We start from the raw sequence: 10,550 nt of genomic DNA, 5'->3' as shown, positions 1-10,550 counted from the left end.
GTTGGCGCTTCTGTTCTGCTTGTTCCCTCACCATTTTGGAGAACTCTGAACACTAAATGAGCTTATAAACTCATTCATGGTAACAATCCAATTTTCTTTAAAAAATAAAGGAATAACCACACCGATGACAAGCCTATAATGCAACCTTACAAAGAGAAATTTTTTGTGCACCGTGGACAGTGCAAAACCGCACGCATCATCTTTTGTGATTGGCTCACATGTGGAACTGAAAAAAAAAAAAAATTATGCACCGTGTCCTAACCCAGTGCGTGAGTCAATAACGGTGGACAGTGCGCACATCCTGCACTGCCTGCGGTGCACAAAGAATTTCTCCCTTACAAATGCCTAACGATAGGTAGCATTGCACAGGTTACAAACTGTTTCCATTACGGGCCAAAAACAGCAAATTTTGTACCGATACACGAATATCATCTTTTTTTGGAATCAATCCATGGAACGAGCAGAGCAAATACAGATTCATTGTCAACAACTTATAAGACAGGAAAATATGTAAAATGAAATTCCATGAATAGCATCCGCAAATGCTACAATAATCACATTATACATCTCAATCACCACATTTAACCATTTTAACCATCTCAGTCACCACAAGAGCTCCATTCAACAAAAGGCGGGCTGATACCTCACATCGCATGCCATGTCATTCAAAATTTAATCATGCTTTCTTGCAGGAGGTGCAAAAGGATGACGAAGCTTCAGGCTCATCAATAAAGAAAATTCAGGAAGAAAAGAAGCTTCAGAAAATGAACTGCTCTAGCATTCATCAAAACCATTTAGTCTGAAAATTGAAAAGCTTATTGTCCAAGGGCCCATATAAAAGCAAAGAAAACCTTCAATTTGTTCATCGATCCCTGCAGTCACTAATTTACTCTACTCGTAGTGGCTTCACTTACAACAGTTCTTCCGAGTAATTGATAGCCAGATCCCAATAGTGTGGAACCCCAGCATCTGCAAACACTTTCCTGGCAGCAGCCTCGCTTCTGCACTGGTGAACAAGAAACCTATTGAAGCTAGGTTTTGCAACACTACCCTGCCATACCAAAACACAACTATTGGCAGGAGCGTCTGAGTCCTCAGCTTCATCCTCATTGGTGACAGCAGCTGCCCAGTTTATCCGTTTCAGCATCAGCTTCCCATACCTTTTAACTGGCTTTCTGCCCCCTTCCACAACCACAACACTGACGCCATCCGATATCACAGCACATCCAGTCAGCCGGTTCTCTTGGGCATTCACATCAACTTTGAAGCGTGTTTGTGGGTGTGAAAGGTCTTTAATCTTGTACACAGAAACAAGAGTCTCAAGTGTGTTCGGATCATCAAAGAGCCTCCTCTCTTTTTTCTCACGACGTTCTGCAGGGGTGAGCTTGCGAGCAATGTTTCTATCAACATGAGCTTGCTCTCGCTCAGCAGCAGCACTACGAATTTCCATTTCAAGCTTTGTGGGGTCTTGAGTTGCTTCAGAGCCTAGGACCTTCATTAGATTGCTCATCTTAATCTTGGGCTTGGGAGGCTCTATCAGGCCCTGCCTGATCATTTCTTGCCTGTCTCTTTCCTTTGCAAGGCGCCTCTGTGTCCTTAGTTTCTTCTGCTCCTTCTTTGTAAGCTTCAGAGGTTGTGGCGGTGGTGGGGCAGGCTCTGCTGGGGGCTCAATCGGAAGCGGGTGCTCTATATATATTGTGATCCTGTCCATGTTCAGTTTCACATTGGCGACGTCATCATAGGAACCTGAAGGTAAAATCGGCTTGTCCCTGATTTCAAATACAGAAATAAGATAAATGTTTGAAGACTATGAATCAATTACAAATAATAGCATTCAATAGCCACTTACCACCACTCTATTTCAGGGATCTCTTCCTTCTTCTTCTCTTTAGTAAGCCTCACCCCTACTGCTATCAAATTCGGGTTACTGTCAGGATCAGCCTTGGCCTTTGCAAGCTGTGACTGCTTCATTTTCAATTCCTTTGCTTGCGCTTCTCCAAATTGACTCTGCAAAGCAAGGTATTAGTTTAAGGAAAGTCAACATGAGAAGGAAGTTATCATACAAACAGAGAATCAGGTAGCACAAATGAGACCTTAAATTTTATCATCTCTGCCTCTTTTGACCATTTGCCTTCCTCTACAAACTGAAATGTCATCCTTTTGGGCCTCAAGAGCTTTGTTTTGTTAATACCCATCCCCTCATCAAAATAAGGATTCGATTGTGCACTAGCATCTAAATCTGGTTTGATTATTTGAAATGCTTCTTTCTTCTGTTTGTTGATATTGACCTGTAACACAAAAACAAATAATAAATGCTCAATAACACGTATCAGAAAAAAGAAAGAGAAGTCACTACAATCACCTTCAGAGTACTGAGATTTGTCAATTTAGGCATATTAATGACATTCCCATATTCATCAATTTCTCTACCCTGGGCATCTAAGCGCAGAACAGGAGCCTTGGCAGGTCTCTGAGGTGCAGCCACATCAGTTGATGATGATCCAGGAAACATATTTATAAGAGGTGCAAACTCTGGGTCCTGGCGAAATCCCATCTTAGCAGCAAGCTCTTGTGCTCGCTTTACAGCCTCAATATTAGGTGTTGTGAGGCCAGGAAGAATGCCAATGCCACCTGCAGCAGATGCCTTTTCAGACGGTGTTACCCCAACAGGTAATCCTGGCATTGCCTGAACAGGGGTTGCAGAGACAGAAGTCAAAGGCCCAGTAGAGACAGCTTGTGCTCCTAAACCTGATGGAGGAGACTTAAGCCCATCCTTGTCAGATACTACCTTGAAGTTCTCAGTGCTTGTACTAGCAGCTTTATTTAGCTGTGGAGCAAGAAAAGGAAGATTTAGATCAATTGCAATATATATACATAGCCAAACCTAAGAGGCAATTGCCTAGACTAGAATTACCATAGGAATCTTCTTCAGCTTTTCCGCTAGTTCCTTCTGCATTTGTAAAGCCTTTTTAGCTTTTGCTAAAGCATCAAGAGACAGGCTGCCACTTTTGCCAGCGACTGAAGTTGCTGTCCCATCTGTACTGGATTTTCCAGGAACCTCATCAGATCTAATACTAACTCCCTCATTTTCATTGGTGGTAGTAATTGAAGATACCTTGGTAGGAAGGGGATGAGAAGCAGCAGTGCTAATAGAAACCATTGATGCCACAGTGAGCGGTTCCTGAGCAACAACCTGTAGAAATCATAAGGATGTGCAGTAGTTAATAAATAAAAATTATTCAAGCCATTAATTAATATGTTGTTAATCACTGTGACATTATACATTTGAAAAGACATAGCAGCATAAAAGGAAAAATCCATGGTTGCCAATTTCATAACAAGATTATCTCCTTTTTTGAGGAAAAGTCATCACAAGATTATCAAGCAATCCATCTGGAAGCATCATAAGAACTGGACATTGAACATACTCTGACAAATCTTTCAGAAAGCTCAAGCATCGAACATAAAGTCAACCATAGATGGATGAAATAAAGCTTGATAGTTAGAGTTGAGTATTATTTAAAAGCATCTTGGAATTTATTTATTAGATTTCAGATATGCTTAGAAGTTTACTACCATAGTTCATTGACATTTCAGACAAAAAGAAGGACCAGTCAATATAGACTTATTATATAAAACCAAGAACAGGTAATAATGGCAAATTAGAACTTAAGGGAGAATGAAACGGAGAGACATCAATACCAGTCAGACCCAAGTGATTACAAGAATATCTGATGGTGGTTATAACCCACCAAATAATGACATCCCTAGCTTAGGCATTCTTTGCCATCAGAATCATTTTTATCTGAATTATTCCTAAGATGCACATGACTGTATCAATGGAAAGGATATTTGATTCATGTTTAAATCAAGTGGAGCGAGCATTGATAAATTGACATGATATCATCAAATAATAAATGTTTAGGATTATTTTTTGCTCTTGCTCTCAGATTGTCCCCCCCAAATGAACTATTTGGCACATGCAAGACACATGTAAGTCATATGGCTAATTTAGAAATCATGTTACCTAATGGATGGATGCAGTCCCATAAACCAAACAAATGCCTGGAGTTAAATGTTTAACCATCAGATTTCTTCTTTTCTTGTTGCACTAAAACCCTGCTTTTGGCATATCTAGACAATGTTAAATAAAGAGTGAAGGAATCATTATACGTTTATTTACTATAAATAAAATCTATTTATGTGACCACAGGCCATGGTTGCACCATAGCATCATCTCAACACCTCAAGCACTATTTTTGTGGAGGTCACACTTACGTACATCTAACAAAGAAGTTACCTGCAAAAGAACTTCCCCTTTCCTTTGAATTTGTTAGAGCTATAAATTAGGTTTCATAATTATGTTGTCAGCAAACTCACAACCAAGCAAATAGACCCCATTTAGTACTTAAATACCTGTGACCACATCAAAATAATCATATTTCAAGTGACATCAGAAGACGAGAAAGAGAAACACAAGTTAGCAAGTTTTGTTGTTTCTATAGAGAAGTAATTAGGAGAAAATTAAAACAAGTTCAGCTCTAGGGGGGAACTTCTCGCAGCAAAAAAGAGAAAAACAAAGATCAAACTTTAAAATTTAATAACAAATAGGTAGCAGATAGGAAGAATGGGAAGCAAGTCCCAGAAGAAAATCATTAGGAAATGAATAAGAGAAAAGAAAGTGAGATAAGAAGCTGAGAAAACAAGGAACAAGTGTTAAAAGTAATAATGACAAGTTGGAATTTGAGAGACAATTGTTATACCAACGAGATATTATCTAATCAGCTTAACAGAAGGTCCTACCACCTGCATAAGAGGAATGAATTAACCATCCACATCACCGACGACTAGCAAAGGGAGGCGCAGTGCACAATGGTGAATGGACCCCATTGCAGAGTTTGGTGAGGATCAAATGTACGCAGCCTTACCCCTAGTGCAGAAAGGCTGTTTCTATGTTTTAAGCCCAAAAACTCCAGGTCACAATTGAGCAACCTTATGTCATGCCAAGGCTCACTCATTATCCTTGAGAACTAGTCATTGCCCAACTTGTGCAGTCACCTGTAGTTAGAATGCAGTCCACCACTTTGATCCTAAATTTCCATCTCAAGATATAAAATGCTAACAAAATGAAAATAGAAAATTTTTTAAAAATAGATTTACGGGCATTTTTTAAGTTTTGCCATTGTTAAAGAAAGTTAAACAATTGGCAAGGCTGAATTGTTATACACAAATACAAGACAAATATACACACATACACACACACACATATACATATATAAAGAAAAGAGAAAAATCAATGCAACTTCACTCCCGAAAATCGAGATCTCATTTGGCAATTAAGATGATTGACTTCATGTCAATATGTAAAGAACCAAATTTTCAGACAAAACATTCAAAAACTCTATTCAAGTTTTCATTTCTGAATGTCAAATAGTATAGAAAGGAAGAAAATGACAATTTTCCTACTACCACCATAGAAACAATACCTGTCCTCCAAATATACACCACAAAGAGAAAATTTGAATCTACAACCAGAAATTCAAACCAAGAAATTCTTAAACTTCCACAAAGAACCCAACATCTCGATCAAGTCTAACAGAAGATATCAATATTAACATAAATGGACCTTACCACTAAAAAATTTCAACTTTTTTCAAATAATTCATCTTCTTTAACATTTTATATATCTCGATTCACAAGATATAAACTTCTAAAGATTCATGTCTAAAACCACCAATAGAAAGAGTTATGGTTAGGAGACAATCTCCTAACACAAGCATAAGCACTCCATAGTATATCAAGCAAGGCCGTGAAAGTTCACATAAGACAACCAAAAACCAAAGTGTACTACATCGATGCACCAATAGTTGCTTACAAGAAGTCTTGGCAAGTTAAATGTAAAAAAGTTCATTAACATAGTTTTATACCCCAATAAGGGCTCAAAACACCTACTTCAGTTCAGTGAAGAAAATGGTGCACAAGATGTCCAGACTCCAGACCAGCATGACCCACTAAGAGTGACATGAAAACTTCAATGCCAAATTGTCATAGAATGGAAAATTTATTTCTCATAAGGAAAGAAGGAAGTGATGAAGCTTTAATGATTCCATAAAGCATAAAAAACACTACCACACATTTTGGAGTACAAAAATCATAAGTCAAAATCTAAAAGGCAAAGAAAATAGATTAAGAGAGATGTTGATGACATTGATGATCCTTTTTGGCAGCAGATTCAGATGGAATAGAGAAAAAAACGTGATTTAAAGAAAAGATGATTATCAAGCATTCACAGATCCTTTTACAACCCAATGGAAAAATGTGATGCCTAATTGAATTCTGAAAAGAATACTCTAGAGTGCATAAAAATCCTCAGAATATCTGATAGTTTCTTAACAATGATAATAAAGAGGATAAATCTTTCAATGAAGAATATTGCTCCCCCCCCCCCCCCCCAAAAAAAAAGGCTTGTAATGGAGGAGGGATTTGGCCATATTTCATGCCTGTGGCTGTAAGCTTAGCAACTTACATTGTTTAGTCTGATGGAGAGTTAAAAAGTTATACTAATCTCCTGATTCAAACCATCAGATGTTTGGACTTCACATTTAATGTTCCATGCACTTTTTGAGGATAGTGCAAATTTTGGTCTTTGGACTTCAGCTGCCCCCTTGCTTGATCCCAAGAGGTCTCTTGGGCTGTCTTCTCATTAGTATGGCTTTAACTTAGTAGTAGGCATCTTCTACTTGGCGTAGTGTGCCCACTTTGGAATCTTCCCAGAATTTCAAAATTACACCAGAATCCTTAAAACCTCCTTGCTTTCAAGTATTTTAAGTATCAACTTCCCTACATCCACCTTAACCACAATGTTCATATATTCGTTCTTGCACAGAGTTCCGTTTCATGATTAGTTTTGTGAAAGCTTTAGCATACAACCCCTCCCTTTATATATTAATTAATGATCCTTTACAAAGTTGTAGAATGATGTCTCCCTTATCTAAGAAAATTCCTAATGGCCTTGTCACTTCAGTTCTTTCATGGAAACTAATAGGCAAGAAAGTAAGGGTGGATGTGAAAAGTGGCAGCATCTAGGAGAATGAAAAAGTCACTAGTACAAGCCCCAAAGGACCAAACAATGAGAGGTATGTAATTCATGAGAAAGATGGGCTACAGAAATGGTCACTTGTAACAATCCATAAACTTAGGAAAATCTTGTGCATATAAAGGTCATTCCCAAGAAAAATATTTGGTGAAAATTCCATTATGAATAAGAAAATGACTTCCAGCACTATTGGGAAATTTTTGGGATAATGGAGATATTAATCTGCAAAAAATGTAAAAGAAGAGAGCTAAGATACAACTAATCCATAAAAAATGATATGGAGAGGATGACTTGAGAGTGAGAGGAATAGAAATAAAGATAAAAGAAAGATTTTCTTAATGCTCCAAACTTCCTTAAAAGAGATCTTCTCAGAAAGAATATATTTCAATCATCATTCTAAGCAAGAAATACATCCTTGGGGTGTGAGTGGATGTTTGAGGACACAAGTGCCCAAGATTTCCCAAACACTATTAGATCAAATATGTGTGCAAGTCTTTCCCTGTTTAATTAACCAAAAACTACCATCTACAACCTTAAGATCCTCTACATGTTTGAGGGAGAAAAAGAAAGAAAAACTAAATCTGAAAGTGGAACACAATCACCAATCAAAATGACTGAAATAAATTGCATTCCTTACATGCAGCCCTGCAACATTTGCAATATGAACACAAACACAGATTCAAAGACCATCATCCAGGATCAAGTTGTGATAAATCACAACAGTAAAACAATTTTACATATGAAATGAGTTTAAAAAATCTTCACAGTTATTACTGCAAACATCTCCTCATTATAGTTTTCATAACAAGGCAATATGACTAAATGCTTGATAGAAAGTAAGAAGAAAATTTTCAAATGCTAAAGCTGATCTGACATTAGTAGAACTCAATAAGGTTGTATCTAGAGCACCTAAGAAAATGTGTAAGTGGTTGAATGGTTCTTTTGGTTATGTAGGATCTGTGAATTATAGAATGCACAGTTGATGAAAGCATATCTATTATATTTAGAAAGATAAAAGTTTCATATTCTGTATTTTCTTCCCAGTAAAAAATTTCAGGGAACACATTATTTTACCTTTGTATACCGCTTTTCTCTTGGTTACCCTTCTGGAACTGTTTATCAACCTGATGAGGTCATTAGTAGAAAGGCAGGCTTTTTTTTTTTTTTCATTTATCCTCTTCCACATTGCGATTTTTCAAAAAATGGTCTTGCTTCTTACAATCAAATGTGTGTGAAAAGGATGGTCATGAGAGAACGATGAATAAAGGACAATATCGCCATTACAAGTCCTAACATTTTATAATATGCCTGGGAACAATTGGCCACATGATGGTCTTTTTGATGGAATGTATGATAGCCTCATATCAAACGAGATTGACTCACATTCATATAGTATGACATGTAGAAACCATAACTGCAAATAGAAACAACGAGAGAGAGAGAGAGAGAGAGAGAGAGAGAGAGAGAGAGCATAATAGCTGATACTCACATTAGTTGTAGAACCACTCTTCTCCATGGCCATGTAGCTCTGATCACCATTAATCATTTGCTCGTTGACTGATTTATGTTTTGAATTGAAGGAAAAAACTGATGATTTTGCCTCATCCACAGTCCCCAAATCTTCTTCCTTGACCCTATCCTTAAATTTCCATTCCCCTCTCACTTCTTTCCTATCAACTGCTTTAGCTTCATCTTCATCTCTCTTCTCCCCTGACTTGACACTATCGCTAAATCTCCTCCCTTCTTTCCGCTTTTTCTTGATTTCCGCATCGCTCATGACCTCTTCTTTCACCATATTCTCCTCCCTATATTCTTCCATGGCCCTCAATCCATCTTCTTTCCTTCTATCCTTCGAAACCCTCTCTTCTTTGTAGACACCATTCAGATCACTCGAATCCTCTGCAGCCCGGTCCTCAAAACGCCTCCTTTCCTTCTTCTCCTCTCTCCCCTCATCAGAAACCCTAACCCGCTTGTCATTCTTGTTCAATTCTTCCTCATCTCCTCCGTGCTCCTTCCTCTTCCTCGAAGAGGACGAGTGGTGGCGCCTCTCCATGGACTGCTCGCGGGAAACCCTATCCCGCTCGACCGAATCCGTAGCCCTACTCGTCGACCGCTCACGCCTCCACTCCAGATCGGAAGGGGAGTCCTCCCGGGAGCGGCGGTGGCGGCGGTTATCGTCGCGGTGCCGCTTGTCCCGGCTCGGCTCGAGATCGCGGGGAGAATCGTCCCGGGAGCGGTAGCGACGATCTTCGTCGCCGTGCCGCTCGTCCCTCGATCCATGGTGCTTCTCTTCGCCGTGGTGGCGCCGGTGCTTGTGATCCCGGTCGCGATCACGGTCGCCGTGGTGGTGATCCTTGCTGGAATCTCGGTCCCTTTCGCGGTCGTCTCGGGATTTCCGGCTGGATCGATCCTTGTCCATGAGGTACGATTTTTCGTCGGCGGCGCTCCCTTCCCGTCCGAGGGTTTCGAGGGTCCAGAAGAAAATGCAGCAAAGCCCTCAACCTATAAGTAGGGAGGGGATGAGAGGAGGTGAGCCCTTGGAATGGCTAGGTTCCTGTGGATCTTTTTTTCGTATTTAATAAATTAAATTATCAAAGTATAAATGTATATCAATATATGGTTCACAAAGGGAAACATAGTCCAAATACCTGAAGTTGGCGTTTTTGTTCCGCCGACTTTAACATTCTGACGACTTCTCCAATAAATAAAGCATACAATTACCCGTCACTCCCTCACTTTCTTTTTTTTTTTCTTTTTTTTTTTTTAACATTTATGTATCTTTAATTTATATAAATATTTTTTCAATATATATATATATATATCCTCATAAAATATTATTTTTACATATATATACCCATATCATCTAACGTCGTTAAAAATTAATAATTTAAAAGTAAAATAATTAAAATATTCTTATGAATAGGCATGCAAAAAAAAAATTATAAAAATATATATATAAATAATAATTTATAAGGATATTTACGTAAATTTTAATATTTGGAATAGTGTACATACAAAAAAATTCAAATTAGAATTTTTTGTATATAATACACTTTTCTTGGTTTGTTATTTTTTTTTATTTAATAAAAAAGTTAACATATATAACTAAAATAACAAATATACTTAATTTATTAACTTATGTAGATAAAATAATCTTTTTATTAAATAATAGATCAAAATTATTTTATTTAAAAAACAGATACCTTGTAACCATCTACATTTTTTTTAATATATAATAATATATTTTTGAGAAAAATATCTAAATTCGATATTAGATGGATAGTTTGTACATTTACACAGAATGAATATAATTGTAGATTTGGACATTACATAACAATGAGAATTTATAATTTTATTATATTTTATTTTAAAAATTTTCATCAAAAATATCTTTATCAAATATATAAAATATATCATGTTGTTATAAGATGGACATAATTATCTCATTTTGATT

At 37.4% G+C, this 10,550-nt stretch overlaps 1 protein-coding gene across 3 annotated transcripts; it reads right to left on the bottom strand.

Annotated features, from left to right (window-relative positions):
• Positions 1-386: 386 nt before the first annotated feature.
• Positions 387-9,623, bottom strand: LOC105053817 (protein RDM16). 3 transcript variants are annotated; one of them, XM_019854785.3, is made up of 7 exons: positions 8,586-8,827; positions 3,116-3,193; positions 2,915-3,041; positions 2,363-2,827; positions 2,094-2,288; positions 1,850-2,007; positions 387-1,769 (listed from the first exon to the last, which is right to left on the bottom strand). In XM_019854785.3, exons 1-7 carry the CDS (start codon positions 8,633-8,635, stop codon positions 911-913), a joined length of 1,932 nt encoding a protein of 643 aa, XP_019710344.1. In that variant the 5' UTR covers positions 8,636-8,827; the 3' UTR covers positions 387-910. The 3 variants fall into 3 exon arrangements, with proteins under 3 accessions (XP_019710344.1, XP_010933423.1, XP_019710348.1); XM_010935121.4 differs by having other exon boundaries at positions 2,915-3,193; positions 8,586-9,623; XM_019854789.3 differs by lacking the exon at positions 8,586-8,827 and having other exon boundaries at positions 2,915-3,036.
• Between the last annotated feature and the right edge of the window lie 927 nt (positions 9,624-10,550).

This window comes from Elaeis guineensis, chromosome 2 (genome assembly GCF_000442705.2).
Source record: "Elaeis guineensis isolate ETL-2024a chromosome 2, EG11, whole genome shotgun sequence".
In the NCBI taxonomy this organism is placed as follows: domain Eukaryota; kingdom Viridiplantae; phylum Streptophyta; class Magnoliopsida; order Arecales; family Arecaceae; genus Elaeis; species Elaeis guineensis.
Note: the sequence above shows the minus strand (reverse complement) of the source record. Positions and strands in the feature narration are given on the sequence as shown.